The 21,502-nt window shown below is 42.8% G+C and overlaps 1 protein-coding gene across 2 annotated transcripts in view; it reads left to right on the plus strand.

Moving 5' to 3' along the window:
- The first annotated feature begins 5,645 nt into the window (after window positions 1-5,645).
- RIOK3 (RIO kinase 3) overlaps window positions 5,646-21,502 on the plus strand; it is a 30,502-nt gene continuing 14,645 nt past the window's right edge. Inside the window, exons 1-8 of one of the 2 annotated variants that reach the window (XM_017883994.1) lie at window positions 6,242-6,313; window positions 13,822-13,915; window positions 15,862-15,977; window positions 16,864-17,009; window positions 17,103-17,210; window positions 17,414-17,523; window positions 19,015-19,158; window positions 20,287-20,414. In XM_017883994.1, coding sequence (XP_017739483.1) covers window positions 13,913-13,915; window positions 15,862-15,977; window positions 16,864-17,009; window positions 17,103-17,210; window positions 17,414-17,523; window positions 19,015-19,158; window positions 20,287-20,414 — 755 coding nt within the window. In that variant the 5' untranslated portion in view covers window positions 6,242-6,313; window positions 13,822-13,912. Of the gene's footprint in view, window positions 6,314-13,821; window positions 13,916-15,861; window positions 15,978-16,863; window positions 17,010-17,102; window positions 17,211-17,413; window positions 17,524-19,014; window positions 19,159-20,286; window positions 20,415-21,502 lie in introns of both variants that reach the window. The other variant, XM_017883993.1, reaches the window with a different exon arrangement.

The following is a 21,502-nucleotide window of genomic DNA, read 5'->3' on the forward strand; positions in this document are numbered from 1 at the left end:
AAACCTAAGTGTCTTCTGGAACTATTCATTTCCCTCCAGGGCAGGGCAGCATTCCTTACTCTCCCCATCGCAGCTCCCAAAATGTTATTCCTGGCCCCTCGGTTGTCAAGTCTCTCAAGTCTCTAACCATTCCATTATCATGACCTCTAAATTTCCTTAACAGCATCATCTACCAATCTCTTGGGTACAATCTACACATTGTCTGAAGACTGTGGCACTGGTACATTCTCTTCCACTGTACCTCAAGTCCTGCCATCTTGCTGGGTAGTTTTAGGGTCCGCGCATATCACCTGTCCAATACACTGACATTTTTATCCTGATCCCTTAAGCTTCCCAACCTTAACCTCACCACCTCTTCATTATGGCTTCCTCTGACCTCGGAATTGCCTGCATCTCCTCTACCTCTAAAAACCTTCAATAGCTCACTATCTCTGTCACTTTTTTAAAAAATTCAGGTGAAATTCACATAACATAAAATTAACATTTTAAAGTGTAAAATTCAGCATTTAGCAGATTCATAATGGTGTGCTGCCACCACCTATATCACCCCTAAAGAAAACCCCATTACGCTTACCGTTGAAGCAGTCATTCCCCATTATCTCCTCCCCACTCATTCCCTAGCAACCTTCAATCTGCTTTCTGTCATTATAAATTCACCTATTCTGGATTTTTCATATAAATGAGTTCATAGAATATGTGGCCTTTATGTCTGACTTCTTTCACTCAGCATCATGTTTTTTTCGATGCTCATCCACATTGTAGCACATATCAGTACTTCAGTCCTGTATTAGCTTGCTAGCACTGCCTTGACACAATACCATAGACAGGGTGACTTATATAACAAGCATCTATTTTCTCATAGTTCTGGAGGTTGGAAGTTCAAGATCAAGGTACTGGCAGGGTTGGGTTCCTCTGAGGCCTCTCTTCTTGGCCCACACATGGTTGCCCTCTGGTTGCCTCTTCCCATGGTCATCTCTGTGTGTATGAGTATGGTGCTAGGGTTTCTTCCTCTTTTTATAAGGCCACTAATCATACTAGGTTAGGGTCCCATCCTGATGGCCTTATTTTAACATAATCACCTGTTCAAAGACCTTATCTCCAAGTATGGTTACATTCTGAGGTACTGGGAGTTAGGACTTCAAATATGAATTTTGTGGGGACACAAAATCAATCCATAACTTTTCCTTTTTATGACTGAATAATATTCCATTGTTTGTATATATCATATTTTGTCCATTTATCCACTAATGGACATTTGGTTTGTTTCTACCTTTTGGCTACCATGAATAATGGTTTTGTAAACATTCACATACAAGTGTTTGGTTATCTGTTTTCAGTTCTTTGGGGGTATATACCTATGAATAGGATTTCTCGGTTATATGATAATTCTATGTTTAACTTTTCGAGGAACTGCCAAACTGTTTTCCACAGCAGAGCACCATTTCACATTCCTACAAGCCATGTCTGAGGGTTCCCATTTCTCCATATCCACACCAACTTAATTCTTTAGCTCCATGTGTCTGTTCTCCCACTGAATTTCTTTACTCCAATGCATCAAAATCTCCTGTCCCTAACTCCCTACATTCCTCCTAATAACCAGCTCCTTTTAAAATTATGCCCAGCTGGGTGCAGTGGCTCACGCCTGTAATCCCAGAATTTTGAGAGGTTGAGGCGGGCAGATCACCTGAGATCAGGAGTTCAAGACAAGCCTGGCCAACATGGTGAAATCTCGCCTCTACTAAAAATACAAAAATTTGCAGGGCGTGGTGGCACGCACCAGTAATCCCAGCTACTCAGGAGGCTGAGGCAGATGAATCACATGAACCTGGGAGGCGGAGGTTGCAGTGAGCCGAGACTGCGCCATTGCACTCCAGCACGGGCGACAGAGTAAGACTCTCTCAAAAACAAACAAACAAACAAACAAACAACAGAAAAAATTACGTCCACAGCCATTATAAACCACATAATTCATTCTGTGTTACATCAGGCTCTCCAACTTTCAGCTATCTAATATAGGAATAACAATATCCACCATAATTGTTTTAAGAATTGGCCAAGAGTGGTGGCTCATACCTGTAATCCCAACACTTTGGAAGACCAAGATAGGAGGATCACTTCAGCCCAGGAGTTCAAGACCAGCCTGAGCAATGTAGCGAGACCCCATCTCTACCAAAAATTTAGAAGTCAGCCAGGCGTGGTGGCATGTGCCTTTACTTCCAGCTATTCAGGAGGCTGAGGTGGGAGGATCACATAAGCCCATGAGTTCCAGGTTGCAGTGAGCTGTCACTCAGCTTGGGTGACAGATGGAGACCCTATCATGAAAACAAAGCAAAACAAAAAGTAGAACCTAATGAGCTAATGTATTTGAAATGTTTAAACACATACTAAGCATTTAATAAATGGTAGTTATGATGATGGCTACTAAGTTTTTGTTTTCAGCCCCTATTTTTTCTCATAAACTCTAGACTGACTATTGGCCACTTTCAAACAGCATCCATACAGTTTGTTCATTTGCAAATGTGTATTGAGTGCCTACTATATGCCAGCCACCATATGAGGCACTGGTTTACAATAGTGAACACAATTCCTGCTCTGCTGGGAGGGGGAAAAAAAAACACATAGGCAAATAAATGTGCATTTACAGTTTTTGATAGCTGCTGTGTTCCATAAACAACCTAATTGTGACATGTATAATACAAAATTAATTCTATCATCTTCCCTTCAAACCAGATCTCCAGGCACCGCCTTCCACCCAGTCAACCAATCAAAAAACGGAAGTTATCTCAGACTTCTTGACCTCCATTGAGATGCCTGCCTCCCATCCTGCCCTGCCCCCATCTGGCACTGCCAACATCGGCACCAAAACCCAAGAATCAAATCTTGGAAATAAGAGGAATTGGATCAAAGTTGGAATAAAGAAAGAAAAGGTTTCTGAGACTTGAAATTAGACTGAAGGTATTAACACATTTAAAGACTGTGTCGGCCGGCGCGATGGCTCACATCTGTAATCCCAGAACTTTGAGAGGCCGAGGCAGGCGGGTCACCTGAGGTCGGGAATTCGAGACCAGCCTGGTCAATGTGGCAAAACTCCGTCTCTTAAAAAAAAAAAAAAAAATTAGCCGGGTGTGGTGGTGGGGACCTGTAATCCCAGCTACTCGGGAGGCTGAGGCCAGAGAATCGCTTGAATTTAGGAGTCGGAGGTTGCAGTGAGTCGAGATTGTGCCACTGCACTCCAACCTGGGCTACAGAGTGACACTCTGTGTCAAAAAAAAAAAAAAAATTATTAGCTGGGTGTGGTGGCACATGTCTGTAGTCCCAGTTACTCAGGAGGCTGAGGCAGGAGAATTGCTGCTTGAACCTGGGAGGCGGATGTGGCAGTGAGCCAAGATTGTGCCACTGCACTCCAGCCTGGGTGACAGAGCAAGACTCTGTGTCAAAAACAAAACCAAAAAAGTCTTGGACCTGGTCCTTTCCTGCATTCTCCAACCCATTCTTTCACTTTGTCCCTGTTGAGCCCTGCATCTGACCATGCCAAATCACCTGGTCTTTTCTGAGGTACCCTGAAGACTGCTCCCCTTGTACAGAAGGTCCCGCTCCACCTTACAGCCCATCTCACCAATGCCTGGTCATCTTGTGAGGCTGAGATCAAGTGTCATCTATTCTAAGGAATCCTTCCTGACATCTGGGTAGATCTGACCTCTTCCGGCCAGGCGCGGTGGCTCACGCCTGTAACACCAGCACTTTGGGAGGCCAATGTGGGCGGATCACGAGGTCAGGAGCTGGAAACCAGTCTGTCCAACACGGTGAAACACCGTCTCTACTAAAAATACAACAATTAGCCAGGCTCAGTGGCACGCGCCTATAGTCCCAGCTACTTGAAAGGTTGAGGCGGAAGAATAGCTTGAACCCAGGAGGCGGAGGTTGCAGTGAGCCTAGATCACGCCACTGCACTCCAGCCTGACGACAGAGCGAGACTCCGTTTCAAAAGAAAAGAAAAGAAAAAAAAAGTTAAAAAAAAAAATCTGGCCCGGAGCGCGATACAACAACAGAATACCACATAAGGAGGCGAGACGGGCCGGATCCACGAGGTCAGGAGATCGAGACCATCCTGGCTAACACGGTGAGGGAACCCCTCTCTACTACAGCTACTGAAAAAATACAAAAAAAGCCTAGGCCGGGCCCCGAGGTGGCCCCCTGGCGCCTGTAGTCCCAGCTAACTCGGGAGGACTGAGGCCAGGAAGAATGGCGTAACCCCCGGGAAGGCGGAAGCCTTGTCCGTGAGCGAGAGCGCGGCCCCCTGGCAGCTCCGCCCTGGGCGACAAGCGGAGACTCCGCCCAAAAAAACAAAAAAAAAAAAAATCTTGACCTCGTTTCTCCTTTACATTCAATAACAAAACAAAATCAGATTCCTAAAGTTTTTATTTTCGACCTTCCTGTCCTTTTCTGATATATCCCCAAATAGTCTCTCACTGGTACATTTTTGTCATACACTGCATCTCAGCTTTTCTTTCCGGTCTGCTCTTTTCCTTTTAATCTTTTTTTTTTTTTTTTTTTTTTTTTTTGAGATGGAGTCTTGCTCTGTTGCCCAGGTTGGAGTGCAGTGGCATGGTCTCAGCTAATTGCAACCTTCACCTCCCAGGGTCAAGTGATTCTCCTGCCTCAGCCTTCTGAGTAGCTGGCATTACAAGTGTGTGCCACCACACCCGGCTGATTTTTGTATTTTTGGTAGAGACGGGGTTTCACCATGTTGGCCAGGCTGGTCTCAAACTCCTGACCTCAGGTGATCCACCCGCCTTGGTCTCCCAAAGTGCTGGGATTACAGGCATGAGCCACCACGCCCAGGCCTCTCCTATTTTTTCCTAACCAGAATTGAGAAGTCCATTTCTATTAATAGTTACACCCTTTTTTCTTCAACTACTTATCCTCCAATTACAATCCTTTGAACACTAAGAAGGAACACAATTTCCACACACATTCACATATATAGGCAACACTTGCCAAGCACACGTCTGTACCCTATCATATGGCTAAAGTTTGCCTTACTGCAATAGGAGTGTTTGGAGGATTCAGAACATGTTTTCACCTGGAATGGAAAGGAGGCAAAGATTGCATGCTAATGGAAATCATTAAGATCAGTAACCCAGAGCTCTCAAGTATGGACAGAGATACTGACTCGGAACTGAGATTTAGGGAAAAGAGTTATTCAGTACCTATTTCTAGTATGTTTGAACATACAACATATAGACAGTGTATTGTTTATAGTCGAAATATAATGTACAACTAGTCCAGTTCCCAAACCGATTGTCTGGGTTCACCCCTTATTAGCTTTGCCACTTGTTATCTGTGTGACCTCAACTAAATTACTTTACCTCTCTATGCCTCAGTTTCAATATCAGTAAAATAGAGATAATGACAGAATTTAGCTCTCAGGGTAATTCTGAGGACTAAAAAGTTCATGAAAGATTTGAAGAGTGCATTGATATACCAAGTGAAATGCAATGCTTAGTTATCTTTTAAATGGTCATTTTATTAGAATCTCTGTACAAAATACAGAATCAAAACTTTCATTATGCAGTCTTACTTTTGTTCACTGTTACATAACACATTTTACACATTTTCCGCATTCCACGCCCCGCCCCCCAACAACCACCACCACAAACTCCGACCGTCCTCTCCAGGCCTTTTCCCTCTATAAACCTGCCATTTTCTGTCTCCCAAGTCATCCCAGTTTAGAACTGCTCCAGGAAATAATGAATGAACAGAGAAAGCCTAGTTTATTTATTTACAATCCACCAGTCTAATCTAGTTTAGATCCAGCTGCAGTCTCGGGGTGCCAAGGAGGAAAGGAGATGGCAGTGCGGGGACAGGGCAGAGCCTGGGCCAATGGAAGCCACACCCAGTTCTTGCCATGCCCTGCCCGACATAGGCAACGTGACCCCAAGCGACAGCCAGCTGATCCTTGCTTCCCCGAGCCGGGCGGTCAGCGGCAGGAAGTAGCCCTCCCGGGGGCGGGGAAAGAAGCCTTAAGGAGGAGCTAGGGGCGTGTGGCCAATTGCAAGCGACTGTCCTAGCGAAGAGGGCGGAAGAGGAGAGATTCAGTTCCGGACGCGGCCGCCGCCGTCGCCGCCATCTGTCACCTCCGCTCCGGCATCAGCAGCCAGTTGTCCCTGCCCCGCCTGTCGCCTCGGCGGAGCCTGCTTCCCATCTTGCCACCTCTCTGCTCTGTTCTTGTCTCTGCCTTCATCCCCGAATGGATCTGGTAGGAGTGGCATCGCCTGAGCCCGGGCCGGCAGCGGCTTGGGGACCCAGCAAGGTAAGTGGCAGAGGAGGCTGGAGTACTTGCCTTGGTCACACGGGCTGGTTCTCTCGGAAGGCTCGGAAAGGGCGGCTTCGTGGGCGACTCGGGAAGTTCTGGGGCGGGACCCCGCCGACCTTGGCAAGGGGGCACTGGCCGCGGGGGTGCCGGGGTGGGGATGGAGGGAGCGGAAAGAGGGGCGGAGGGCGGCTGAATCTCCCAAATGCCACCTTGAGTGGTTAAGGATCTCTATTTCTTCAGCGTACTTTCTGTGTCACCGTAGCATGTATTTGAGCAGTACTGGCTTACACACGCTGATAGTGGAGGGGAAACAAGCACGATCTTGTTTTTCACGGGCCAAGTGAGTCAGCCGAATACACAGCTAGCCAGACAGAAAGTTGGTTTAGGGAGCTGTTTACTTAATTTGTCAAGTGTGGTTATCCCAGTTCGGAAATTTCTTGTTTTTGAAGTAGTAAAAGATAAAACCCAGGCGCACCCTCCTCCCTCGACGCTAATATTCATGTGCACGCCACGGACTGTAAAGTGGTTATGAATTTCATGATCTGCGTAAGCTTTGACGTTTAAACTTTTTCATAGAATGGCAAACTAAAGACCTTTATTTCACATTTGCTTTCTGGTTTCCAGGCAGGTCTTTTTCATGATACTCTGATTATATGGATGAAAATACTTTTCTGCCACTTTATGGAGGGTCTGCTTGAGAGCGGAGTGCTTCCACTGGGATTTTTTGTTCCACAAATTAAGGTCGTGAAGGAGTCTAGCTTTTTTAGCTTCATAATTGTTCTTTACATGCTAACACAGAATATTTGTTCCCATTTAAAAGGTCACCTGTGAAACTTATTAGATCTTCAGGCTAGGTCTTAACAGGAAAAGGGGTCAATAATTAGCTATTAAGTAAAGGAAAGTTAATTTTATAAAAGTTCTCATACAACTGTTGGAAGAATCTGAGATACTGCATTGACAAATGTGGTTACCATCTGCATGTTATTTTGTGTATTTTTCCTTAAAGCCTTGTTTACAAGGTCAAGATTAGTAGACATAAAAGGATGAAATCAGTAGACAGACTAGTATTATAAATATATACTTTGTATGTTAAAGTCCTTCAGTTAAGCATTGGTAAAGGCTGATAAAAATGTCAAATGAGACAAACTGTATTCAGAATACATCCTAATCTCAGAACAAATTTCACTTACAAAACTAATTCAGTAATAAAATATTTAACAGTCATATTTTTATTTAAGTGTACATTGTCAGAACTATACAATTCCATTTTCATTGTGCAACAAAAATGCTTCTGGGATTTCTAGATGCTGTCTATTGGGAGGACAGTGTTTTGAAAGGCAAAACAATTAGAAACAGGCTGAAAGTACTTTCATTAATCCTTTTTTTCTCTAACCTTTTGGAAAACCAAAGTGACAGAAGCCTACATGGAGGAGGTGAAGATTTGAGGAGGGTTTTGAAAATGGAAGGATTCTCAAAACTTTTAGTCAGTACTTTTTTCTTTCTTTCCTTCCTCCTTCTTTCCTTTCCTTCCTTTCTTTTTCTCTCCCCTCCTCTTCCCCCTCCCCGCTCCTCTCCCCTCCTCCCTCCCCTCCCCTCTTTCATTTGAGATGGAGAGGTGCTCTATCGCCCAGGCTGGAGTACTGTGGTTTGCTCCCAGCTCACTGCAACCTCTGCCTCCCGGGTTCAAGCAATTCTTGTGACTCAGCCTCCTGAGTAGCTGGAATTACAGGCACCTACCACCACGCCCAGCTAATTTTTGTATTTTTAGTAGAGACGGGATTTCACCGTATTGGCAAGGCTGGTCTCGAACTCCTGACCTCAAGTGATCCATGCGCCTCGGCCTCGCAAACTGCTAGGATTACAGGCGTGAGCCACCATGCCCAGCCTCTTCCTTTTTCTTTTCTTTTGTTTTTCTTTTTGAGACAGAGTCTTACTCTGTCACCCAGGCTGGAGTGCAGTGTTGCGATCTTGGCTCACTGCAAGCTCCACCTCCCAAGTTCAAGCTATTCTCCTGCCTCAGCCTCCCGAGTAGCTGAGATTACAGGCGCCCGCCACCACGCCTGGCTAATTTTTTGTATTTTTAGTAGAGACGGGTTTCACTGTGTTAGCCAGGATGGTCTCGATCTCCTAACCTTGTGATACGCCTGCCTCGGCCTCTTTCTTTTTAAATTGAGACAGGGTCTCACTCTGTCACCCAGGCTGGAGTGCAGTGGCATAATCACAGTTCACACTGCACCTTGACCTGGCAGGCTCAAACAATCCTCCCACCTCGGCCTCCTGATTAGCTGGGACTACAGGCCAGTGCCACCACACTTAGCTAATTTTTGTTTTTTGTTTTTTTTGAGACAGAGTCTCGCTCTGTCACCAGGCTGGAGAGCAGTGGTACGATCTTGGCTCACTGCAACCTCCACCTCCTGGGTTCAAGCAATTCTTCTGCCTCAGCCTCCCGAGTAGCTGGGACTACGGGTGCGTGCCACCATGCCCAATTAATTTTTGTATTTTTAGTAGAGATGGAGTTTTACCATGTTGGCCAGGATGGTCTCGATCTCTTGATCTTGTGATCTTCCTGCCTTGGCCTCCCAAAGTGCTGGGATTACAGGTGTGAGCCACTGTGCCCGGCCAATTTTTGTGTTTTTTTGTAGAGATCGGATTTCACCATGTTGCCTAGGCTGGTCTTGAACTCCTGGGCTCAAGTAGTACCCCACCCCCTTCCACCTGGCCTCTCAAAATGTTAGGATTACAGGTGTGAGCCACCATGCCTGGCCCGGGCTTCTTTATACTCTTAAAAATTGAGGACCCCAAATGTCTTTTGTTTACATTGATTATATCAACTGATATTTATCATATCTTAAATTAAAACTGAGAAATAGAAAAATTTTAAGTCATTTAAAAGTCATGCTAGTCTGATGCTAGTGGGTTATCAGAACTTATTAACTTTAGTGTCACTAAAGTTGATATACAACCTCCCCACTGCTAAATTTAGCTGGCTTAAAAAAAAGAAGTCATATGTTAACATAAATAACATTTTATATTTAAAGAAAACTTAGAAAATAGATTAGAACATATGAGAAAAGTAGAAAAAGAAAACAAACAAAAAAATAGAGTTGAGATCTTACTGTGTTGCTCAGGCTGGTCTGGAACTTGTGACCTCAAGCAATCTTCCCGCTTTGGCTTCCCAAAGTGCTAGCATTACAGGTGTGAACCACCACACCTGGCCAAAAGAAAACTATATCTGAAAACAAAAATTAGTGAACAGTATTTTATATGTTTGCAAATCTCTAATATCTGACTTATTATCTGGATTCTTCTGTCTTCTTTTTTCATTCAACCTGCTGTGAGGTTGAAGTATTTGAAGAAAATCCATCCTCACAGCTAAGTAGATTGTAGCAGATATAAGTGAAGACGGGTAATAAGAGCATAGTAGAAATACTGAGAACAAACTGGGTTAATCTCTACAAATGCATTTGTATCTTAAATCTACTCTTTAGAAAATTTTAGAAAACACCAGAATACCAAGCACACATTCCATTAGCCATCAGTGATGATGTCATCACATCTGATGTAGACTCTGGAAAACTCCACACTCTTGGGGGAATGAGAGTTAAAAAGACAAATAATGTATTATTACTATTATGAAAATGTTGACATCATAGACCCTCTGAATGGGTCTTGGGGATCCTTCTCTCAGAGTACCAGGGTGCAAGTTACAAAATGCCTAACTACTATTGTGGACAAAGAATTTTAGGGGATATTCCAAGAAGGGAGGATTGGCAAACTGTAAGCAAAAGTGAGGAAGTGTGTAGCTCTGTTGATAGAGAGTTGTAAAAAAAAAAAAAAAAAAAAAAATTCGCAGTACACCTCAAAACTGTCAAAGTTATCAAAAACAAGGAAACTCTGAGAAACTCAACAGCCTAAGAGGCGCTTAAGGAGACGTGGCAACTAAATGTAATGTGGTATTCTGAATGGGATCCTGGAACAGAAAAAGGATGTTAGAGAAAAACTGAGGAAATCTGAGTAGAGTATGGACTTAGTTAATAATAAAATGTATCAATATTGGTTCACGAATTGTGACAAATGTAGAATACTAATAAGGTGTTAATAAGATAAACTACTGAGTATAGTATTTGGGAACTCTGTACTATCTTGGCAGTTTTTTTTCTGTAAAAGTAAGACTGTTCTAAAACCAAAAAAATTTTAAAAAATGGATTAGTGTTGTTATGTAGTCCCAGATTATTTTTTTCAAAGACACTTGTCTTGAGTTGAAAAATTACTTACTTAAATATTCTACTTAGATTATGTCTTCTGGCTGTATGATTAGAAAGGGCACCTTCCTGTAGGTTACATTTCTCTTGACTTGCTTCCAGTAGAGGACTGAATTTTTGTTACTGTGTGCCTGTTTCATGTTTGCTGGTTTTCTTTTATGTATTTATTTATTTTGGAGACAGAGTCTCACTCTGCCGCCCAGGCTGGAGTGCAGTGGCGCAATCTTGGCTCACTGCAACCTCCGCCCCTGGGCTCAGGCAATTCTCGTGCCTCAGTCTCCAGAGTAGCTGAGACTACAAGTGTGCATCACCATGCCTGGCTTATTTTTTTTTTTTTTTTTTTTTTTTTTGTATTTTAGTAGAAACGGGGTTTCACTATGTTGCCCAGGCTAGTCTTGAACTCCTGAGCTCAAGCAATCGGCCCGCCTCAGCCTCCCAAAGTTTTGTATTACAGGCGTGAACCACTGCGCCCAGCTGCCGTTTTAAATTTTACTTGATTCTTCACCCATAATTGTCTGCAGGAAACCTTTAAAAAAAACAATGATACAAGCAGCGAAGGTCATATCTTTAGGAAGTGGAAGGAAAGAGAGATGATTCCCCACTAATGTGCAGCCAGCCAGGTGGTGGAGCATGTGGTAGTAGTGAAGAACCCCAAGGAACAGAGTTCAGTGGGGGCGGTTTTGCAAAGGAGAGGAAAACAGGGTGGGTCTTAGGGTTATTTAGCAATAGGAAAGAAGGAACCAAGAGGCTGGTGAAAAGCTTGATGGATGTCCTTTGAAGAAGAATTGCTGACTGGAAAGGATTGTATGAGGCATCCCATCAGATTGTGACACTATAGGGAGTTTGTGTTGATGAGTGGAATAGTAGGAAATGACTTTGGATAGCTAGGACGGAGCAAGATTATGGAGGGCATTTCCCCCATCTCGTTAGCTTTTTTACAAAGAGCGGTTTACTGAAGAGTCACAGATGACAGAGGATTCCCTTACATACCACCTATGGTATCTGTTCATAGGAGGAGCCTGCAGTAAATTTTCTGAGCACTTGGGATAGCAAACTTCTTGTGCCTATAGGGAAAACCCAGGGGGTCTTCTCCCGACCCCAGAAGCTGTCCCTCTCACAGCCTGGAAAAAGTGGATGGAGGGCTTTTAATTGTTGGCTTGAAGAGTTTGGGTTTGATTTCAAAGTATGGGAGTGGCAGCCTTTCTGAAATCTTTACTTATTTACCTCACCCAAGGAAGTTGCCTCAGTGTGAGGTGGACCACTTGAGCTGGTACAGGGTAGTATAGTCTCTAGAGTCTAGGGTCAGTAGGAGTGGACAGCGAGGATGCTTTGGTGCGGTTTGAGGTCTCTACATGTTTCCCTTTCTGATTCAGTGTATCTGTGAGTAGGTCGATCTCTGCCTCAAAATAACAAAATTCCTGCCTGTCATGTTTGCCTCTTCTGACAGAGTGTCAGCTAATACTTGAATACCTTAGCAGAATTAATTAACAGATGGCAACAGACTTGAAGCCTCTGAAGTGGGCAGGCAAAAGGGCAGCCTTTCCAAGATGGGGGAAGGACATTAGATTAGTAAGGATGTAGAAAGACATCAGACTTCTGCAGCCAGTCACTCCAGTGTTTTCTTTTGGCACATACTGCTCAGGAAATACTGGAATGTCTTTATATCCAAAGCTCTATGCTGGGCTCTGAGGGTGGATAAGAAGTGTCTACCCTTCAAGACGCTCATGCTCCATTGTGGCTAATGCACGAGCTCTAATACAGTGATGAGTTCTGCATGAACAGTGTTTGCAGACTGCTATGGGAACACAAAGGAAAGGGTCCAACTCTGGTAGCACTGAGACAGCCTTGTAGAGGAGGCGACATTTAATTGGTGTAAATAAAGAAGGAAGAAAAACCAATGGTAGAGAAAGGAATGTGTGAAGGCATGCAGTGGGGAAAGTATGCCATCTTTTTTGTTTGTTTTTGAGACAGGCTCGCTCTGTCGCCCAGGCTGGAGTGAAGTGGCGGGATCTCAGCTTGCTGCAACCTCTGCCTCCTGGGTTCAAGCGATTTTCCTGCCTCAGCCTCCTGAGTAACTGGAACTACGGGCACCCGCCACCATGCCTGTAGTGTAAATTAGGATAAAAAATACTAATTTTTATATTTTTAGTAGAGACGGGATTTCTCCATGTTGACCAGACTTGTCTCGAACTCCTGACCCCAGGTGATTCGCCTGCCATGGCCTCTCAAAGTGCTGGGATTACAGGCGTGAGCCACTGCACATGGCCTAAGTATGCCATCTTTGGCATACAGTTAGTGTCACTAGAGTGTAGGATGGAAGAGGGTTGAGATTGGACAGATAAATCAGGGCAAGTTGGGCATCCCTTGCTGAGGAATTTGGATTTTATTTATTTAGAGACAGGGTCTTACTCTGTCACCCAGGCTGGAGTGCAGTGGCACAATCATAGGACTCAAATGATCCTCCTCCTACTTCAGCCTCCTGAGTAGCTGGGACTACAGGCATTTGCCACTGTGCCCAGCAGTTTTTAAATTTTTTTGTAGAGATGATATCTTGCCATGTTGCCTAGGGTGGGGAATTTGGATTTTGTATTGCAGACAGTAGGGCAGTTTGCTTCACACATTCCAGGGTGAGGGGATAGGGAAGCTGTATAGCAAAATGCTAAGAGTGCAGCCTGGCATCGCCTTGGTTCAGAGCTTGGTACTTCCATGTATGATGTTATCTTGGGTTAAAAGAAAAGCCTTTATGTATCTCAGTTTTAAAATCCATAAAATGGGGATGGATTGAAGAGTTTGGGTTTGATTTCAAAGTATGGGAGTGGCAGCCTTTCTGAAATCTTTACTTATTTACCTCACCCAAGGAAGTTGCCTCAGTGTGAGGTGGACATCGTTGTCCACTCAATTGTTGTGTGATTTAAGTAATCTATGTAAGTTTTGTGTATTTAACCAAATTACTTAAATATAGTGAATATTCAGATATTGTCTGTTATGCAACTGTTAGTCATTGCCAAATGTGATTGAAAATTCTGAGTTAGACAGTCACCTGCCTTTTGGAGCCTGGACTTTGAAACTGATCAGATGAAACATTTCTAGGCTAAACAGCATTGTATCTTCTACCTAGAGGATACAGAAGGAACTCAGCAGAGTCATGAGGCCAAAAAATTAGCTATGTTCTCCAGATGATAGAAAGCTTCAAGATTCTAGACTTTAAAATCCTTACCAAGAGAGTTCTCCACTCAATTACAGAGTGAATGAAAGTCACACAGACCTTCAGGAAGCCTCTTCATCTCTCCCAAGTCTGGCCTTACGGAAGGCTGGAACAGTTCTGCGATAGTGTATGGTAGGTATGTGCTAGGTGCCAGGTATATTTCCTCAATCTCAGGGTGAGACTAGATAAAACTTGATTCTCATTCACTCAGGCATAAATATAGTTATCATTTGTCACCCTTAGGTGCTCCACCCAAATAGCCTGAGCTAAGTAAATTCCTGAATGTCAGTACTGTGGAACCTGAACAAAGGTCACTTGCCCAGTTGTCTCTGAGTGTCATGCAGTAGGCCTTTAGACCAACTAGAGGGCCTACACTGGCTGAACTTGATCAAATAATTTTGTGGCTAAAACAGATATCATTTTATGCTATATTCTAAATTAGATACTCAGTAGTAGTTAAGGAATGGGTTTGGACTTTATCCTAAAAGCAATGGGAAATAATAAAAGAGATTTTGAGTAAGGAGATGGAACCCATCACATCTGCATTTTAGAACAATTACTGTATTACAGTGTGGAGAATGGAAACTACCAAGACTGAGAGCAGAAAGATTCGTCAGGATGCTCTGAAAGTAACCCAGCGAATGGGATACCTTGGAGTAGAGTTATAGAAGAGGGATGGAAAGAGCTGGGCAAGTTCAGGAGATGCTTAGGCATCTTACTCAATATTGAAGGTCTTAATCAGTAGGCTATAAAATGTAATCATTTGCTGCTGCTAAGTAAAGCATCTTGCCCCCTCAAAAATTATGAATTTGAAATAAAACCTGCAGTTTGATTTCAAGAAGGCTGAGGCAGGAGTGTGTCACTGAGGAAGGTCAACTGGATCTGACAGAATATTACTGTGTGTATTGGTATTGTTTTAAGAGCCTGTTTCTCAGCTTCTAAAGTTCAGAAATAAAATTTTGGGGCTAGGCTTGGTGGCTCACACCTATAATCTCAGCACTTTGGGAGGCTGAGGCGGGCAGATCACCTGAGGTTAGGAGTTCGAGACCAGCCTGGACAACATGGCAAAACCCTATCTCTACTAAAAATACAAAAGTTAGCTGGGCATGGTAGCTCACGCCTATAAACCCAGCTACTCAGAAGGCTGAGGCAGGAGAATCGCTTGAACCCGGGGAGGTGGAGGTTGCAGTGAGCTGAGATCCTGCCACTGCACTCCAGCCTGGGCGACAGAGGAAACTGTCTCCAAAAAAAAAAAAAAAGAAATAAAATAAAAAATAAAATTTTGTTGTTTGTTCTTGCTTTTTGTGTGTGTGTGTGGCAGGGGGTCTCATTCTGTTGCCCAGGCTAGAGTGCAGTGGCATCATCTCTACTCACTACAACCTCAACCTCCCAGGTTCAAGTGATTCTCCTGCCTCAGCCTCCTGAATAGCTGGGACTACAGGCACGCACCACTACACCCCACTAATTGTTTGTCTTTTTGGTAGAGATGGGGTTTCACCATGTTGGCCAGGCTGGTCTCAAACTCCTGACCTCAGGTTATCCACCCGCACTTGGCCTGTTCTTGTTTTTGTCTTAGTATATCCTAAGATGTTTTGAGAGGGGCTGACTAATTTGTACACTTAGATGACTCAATGCTTAAATTAGAATGAGATATAACTTTCCATTAGGCTTCAAATTGTGCTAGTTGGTATAGTCTATTCCTATAGGAAAATCTACTTGAGAAATCAGATTATAAGCAGAAAGTAGCTTGGTGAGCAAGGATTGGAACAAGAGGAATTACATGAACTCATGAGCTAGTGGGGGGATGCCAGTGGGCCTGAAGCTTCCCCTCAGCTTTAAGGATATACCTACTTAGCAGGCTAAAAAGTGCTTTTGGCTATTTTAGTTTACATATATCCTTGACTAAATTTGACCTGGGAGGTATTTTTACTTTTGAGATGATATCTGCAAATAGCTAGTTATTCATTTCTGGTTTTTAACTACATAGTTTAATTCTCAAAATATAACATTATTTGTAAAATGAGAGGTGCTTTATTTCATTATGATGAGTTGAGCTGTTCTTTTTTCTTTTTTGGTAGTGTCCATGGGCTATCCCTCAGAATACGATATCTTGTTCGTTGGCTGATGTAATGAGTGAACAGCTGGCCAAAGAATTGCAGTTAGAAGAAGAAGCTGCCGTTTTTCCTGAAGTTGCGTAAGTAAAATTCACAAAGTACTTTATCTAGCAACTTATAGCAGAGTTTTAGGATTTGATGAGTAATTGTCATGACAAGTGGTTTGGAAAAAGCAGGGCAGAAGAAAGCACCATGTTGAGAGTCCACTGATATTTGAATTTTAGTCCTGATGTTGCATTGGTTTTCATTATTATCTTGGACAAACCACTGTGTCTGTGAGTTTGAGTTATATCATGTTAATGCCGCAGTTGAACTAGATGAGGTACAGTTTTGATCAAGTGTTTTTAGTTTATCTTTTCATGAATATTTACCTGTTCTTTCATTATGGATGAATGAAACATCCAGACTTTTTTTTTTTTGGAGATGGAGTTTCGCTCTTGTTGCCCAGGCTGGAGTGCAGTGGCACAATCTTGGCTCACCGCAACCTCTGTCTCCCGGGTTCAAGCAATTCTCCTGCCTCTCGAGTAACTGGGATTACAGGCATGTGCCACCATGCCTGGCTAATTTTGTATTTTTAGTAGAGACAGGGTTTCTCCATGTTGGTCAGGCTGGTCTCGAACTCCCAACCTCAGGTGATCCACCAGCCTCAGCCTCCCAAACTGCTGGGATTACAGGCATGAGCCACTGCTCCCGGCCTCAGATTTTCATTCAGAACAAATAAATTCTAGGTCTCAGTGTGGATTTTGTTATAGAACCTTTAGCTTTCTCTCCTAGCTCTCTTAACCCTAGTCGGTACTCCCACAGGTGCATGCCATTGGTCTTAAGGCTAGCTGTGCAGGAGAAGGTGAATGGTTTGATAGAGTTCTTTGAATTTTAACATGGAAAAGGCACCTCCTACTCTGATAATTGGCAACCTCTGTTTACTTAAGCACATTATATTAGTTTATATTGCTTTATTTTGAATAGCGTTGCTGAAGGACCATTTATTACTGGAGAAAACATTGATACTTCCAGTGACCTTATGCTGGCTCAGATGCTACAGATGGAATATGACAGAGAATATGATGCACAGCTTAGGCGTGAAGAAAAAAAATTCAATGGAGATAGCAAAGGTACTATAACCTTATTGTGACAGCTCCACTGAGTGGTAGAAAACACTCATAATGTGCTCCTAAGTAAATCTTCAACTATTTTTGCTTTTTAAGTTTCCATTTCCTTTGAAAATTATCGAAAAGTGCATCCTTATGAAGACAGCGATAGCTCTGAAGATGAAGTTGACTGGCAGGATACTCGTGATGATCCCTACAGACCAGGTACCAAAGCTTTTACTTTCTGGGGGCAGCAGAATAGGGGTATAGGAAGACTCATCTTTTCAATTAACTCTTACTTTTATATTTTTCTTTGAATTTCATTTGGTAATTTACTCTTAGATTCAAATGTCTTTTCAGACAATGTTGAATGCAGCAATGTAGTCTTTGCTATTTTTATATACCTGGCTTGTTTCAATTGCCTTTAGCAAAACCGGTTCCCACTCCTAAAAAGGGCTTTATTGGAAAAGGAAAAGATATCACCACCAAACATGATGAAGTAGTATGTGGGAGAAAGAACACAGCAAGAATGGAAAATGTAAGTTACAGAAAGTATCTGTCTCTGAATTTAGAGTTTTGCTTGAATACCTTTTAAAATATACTATCTTAGACTTCTAAAATATCTTTCTTTCTAAAGATGTTTTAGATAACAATATAGCAATATCATGAAAACTGAGACATTAATGAAAATATAAAGTACCTCAGAATAAAATTCCATAACAGTGTTGAAAAACTATTTTGACTCACATTGATTCTAAAATTAATAAGTAGTTATTATGAAAATAACATTTATTCTTCATCATATTTGTATAAAATAGCATCCCTACCCAAAAAACAGATAATGGTAGTGATTGGGGAATATGAATGGGAGGGAGAAATACTTTTCATCATATACTTTTTTGTGCATTTTGAATTTATTATCTTGTGCCTGAACTACCTGTGTAAAATCAGAAGTAAAGTGTAATTTTAAAAAATAGCATTCTAGGCTGGGCATGGAGGCTCACACCTGTAAGCCCAGCACTTTGGGATGCTGAGGTGGGCAGATCACCTAAGGTCGGGAGTTCTAGACCAGCCAGACCAACATGGAAAAACTCCGTCTCTATTAAAAATACAAAATTAGCCGGGTGTGGTGGCACATACCTGTAATCCTAGTTACTCGGGAGGCTGAGGCAGGAGAATCGCTTGAACCCGGGAGGCAGAGGTTGCAGTGAGCCGAGATCATGCCACTTCACTCCAGCTTGGGCAACAAGAGTGAAACTCCATCTCAAAAAAAAAAAAAAAGGCATTCTAAATCCTTCATAAATATTGTAGTTAATATAATATATTAAACATTTAGATTTTAAAGCACAAATGCTTGTTAAGTAAACATATTCAATTATATCATTTCTAGAAATAGTCCAGATCTGATTCTAGAAGAGTTCTGTCCAATAGAACTTTCTATGGTAATGAAAATGTTCTATATGTGTGCTGTTCAATATGGTAGCCACATTTGCTGTTGAGCACTTGAAATTTGGGTGCCATAATAGAGGAACTGAATTTTTAATTTAATTTTAATTAACTTAAATATCCAAGTGTGGCTAGTGGTAACCTAACTGAATTGCACAGTTCTAGAGCATAATTGTCATGGTGTGATCATAGTCTGCTATAACAACCCACTCTCCACAAATAATTACAAAATTGTATTTCTTTGGTAAGATTTGGTGTAGCCTTCACAGTTCGATATTGTGTCCTTTGGCTAAAAGCAAAATACAACGCACATGCTGAAAGACCTTAGTTTTGGATGTGATGAGATGTTTTCTATGCCTGGAATAAATGCCTTCCTTTGGGTTGTAATTTCTTAAATAGTATTGCTCCTCTTTCTGTGAGTTATTTAATTTTTTTCTCTGTAGTAGCTATGAGTTCTGGTTTTCTAGTGTGATCATCTATTGAGTAAGACATGAAAGATTAATCTTCTTGTTGGTTTTTTTTGTTTGTTTTTTTAGCTGTCCCTATTTTAAAATATTTAGATGCTAATTCTTCTTTTTGGCAGTTTGCACCTGAGTTTCAGGTAGGAGATGGAATTGGAATGGATTTAAAACTATCAAACCATGTTTTCAATGCTTTGAAACAACATGCCTACTCAGAAGAACGTCGAAGTGCCCGCCTGCATGAGAAGAAGGAACATTCTACAGCAGTAAGGATTTATAGAGTTTTTTTTCTTTTTTACTGGAAAGATTCATATTAGAAAACTTTGGGTGAATAAAAAAAACTTCATGTTTGATATTTTTTCATGAGATTGGCTTTTCAAATCAAAGATGTTTACATCTAGCCACTGTGGTGCCCGCCTGTAATCCCACTACTTTGGGACAGGAGGATTACTTGACCTTAGGAGTGCAAGAACAGCCCGGGCAACATCATGACCCCCAGCTCTACAAAAATAATTAGCTGGACATTGTGGCACATGCATGTGGTCCCATCTACCCCGGGGGACTGAGGTGGGAGGATTGGTTGAGCCCAAGAAGTTGAGGCTGCAGTGAACTATGATTGCGCCACTGTACTGCAGCCTGGGTGACAGATTGAGACCCTGCCTTAAAAAAAAAAAAAAAAAAAAAGGGAGAGAGATGTAAATAAGCCAGGTGGGGTGACTCCCAGCACCTTGGGAGGTCAAGGTGGAAGGATCGCTTGAGCCCAGGAGTTCGAGACCAGCTTAGGCAACATAGGGAGACCCTGGGAGACCCTGTCTCAGCAAAAAGTTTTTAAAAATTAGCCGGACATGTTGGTGTGCACCTTTAGTCGCAGCTGCTCAGGAGGCTGAGGTGGGAGGATCACTTGAGCCCAGGAATTCGAGGCTGTAGTGAGCCATAATCATGTCACTGCATTCCATCCTGGACAACAGAGTGAGACCCTGTCTCTCTCTCTGTCTCTTTCTGTCTCTCTAAAAAAAAAGATATTAGGCCAGGTGTGGTGGCTCAAGCCTATAATCCCAGCACTTTGGGAGGCCAAGGCGGGCGAATCATGAGGTCAGGAGTTTGAGACCAGCCTGGCCAACATGGTGAAACCCCATCTCTAGTAAAAATGCAAAAATTAGCCAGGTGTGGTGGTGGGCACCTGTAATCCCAGCTACTCGGGAGGCTGAGGCAGGGGAATCACTTGAACCTGGGAGGCGGAGGTTGCAGTGATCAGAGATGGTGCCATTGCACTCTAGCCTGGGTGACAAAAGCAAGACTCCGTCTCAAAGAAAAAAAAAAAGTTATTAGAAGTGGCTCAGAAAATATTTTATGATTAGCAGTCATTTTCACTTACAGTGCTTTATCTCTTGCAGGAAAAAGCAGTTGATCCTAAGACACGTTTACTTATGTATAAAATGGTCAACTCTGGAATGTTGGAGACAATCACTGGCTGTATTAGTACAGGAAAGGAATCTGTTGTCTTTCATGCATATGGAGGGAGGTAAATGAGCAAAATATGATACCATCATGTGAAAACTTAGTCTCTTCTCCCCAAGATTAATGGATTTACACAGAATCAAAGATAATGCTGCATGGCAAGCAGCGTAATTTTTTTTTTTTTGAGACGGAGTCTAGCTCTGTCGCCCAGGCTGGAGTGCAGTGGCTGGATCTCAGCTCACTGCCAGCTCCGCCTCCCGGGCTTACGCCATTCTCCTGCCTCAGCCTTCCCGAGTAGCTGGGATTACAGGCGCCCGCCACCTCGCCCGGCTAGTTTTTTGTATTTTTTAGTAGAGACGGGGTTTCACCGCGTTCGCCAGGATGGTCTCAATCTCCTGACCTCGTGATCCGCCCGCCTCGGCCTCCCAAAGTGCTGGGATTATAGGCTTGAGCCACCGCGCCCGGCCGCAGCGTAATTTTTAAAGTGTTACTGTAGAAAGTCCAGGCAGTATAGGAATGTATAAAAAACACAGTCATCCTAATACCACCACCCAGAGATAATCATTAATAATTTTGGGTAGACGACTCCAGTTTTTTTCAGTGTGTATATTATTTTCTTTTTTTTGAGATGGAGTTTCACTGTTGTTGCCCAGGTTGGAGTATAGTGGCGTGATCTCGGCTCACTGCAATCTCTGCCTCCTGGGTTCAAGTGATTCTCCTGTCCCAGACTCCAGAGTAGCTGGAATTATGGGCGCATGCCACCATGCCCGGCTAATTTTTGTATTTTTAGTAGAGACAGAGTTTCGCCATATTGGCCAGGCTGGCCTCGAACTCCTGACCTCAGGTGATCCACCCGTCTCGGCCTCCCAAAATGCTGGAATTATAGGCGTGAGCCACTACTTCCGGCCTTCCTCGTCTTTATCAGTGTTTAGTACTGTCAAATCTAATGCTTTTTGTCAGTGTGAAAGATGAAAAGTAGTATCTTGGTATTTTGGTGTGCATTTATTTAATTATGATTAAGTTGTACATTTTTTTCAAGTGCTTTACTGGCCATTTGTATTTCTTTTTCTTGTCTTCTCTCTTGTTTATCCTTTGTCCATTTTCTGTTATACTTAATATACTCTTTTTTTTTTTTTTTTTTTTTTTTTTTTT

The sequence above is a fragment of the Rhinopithecus bieti genome, unplaced genomic scaffold (genome assembly GCF_001698545.2).
Source record: "Rhinopithecus bieti isolate Rb0 unplaced genomic scaffold, ASM169854v2 scaffold_13577, whole genome shotgun sequence".
Lineage (NCBI taxonomy): Eukaryota > Metazoa > Chordata > Mammalia > Primates > Cercopithecidae > Rhinopithecus > Rhinopithecus bieti.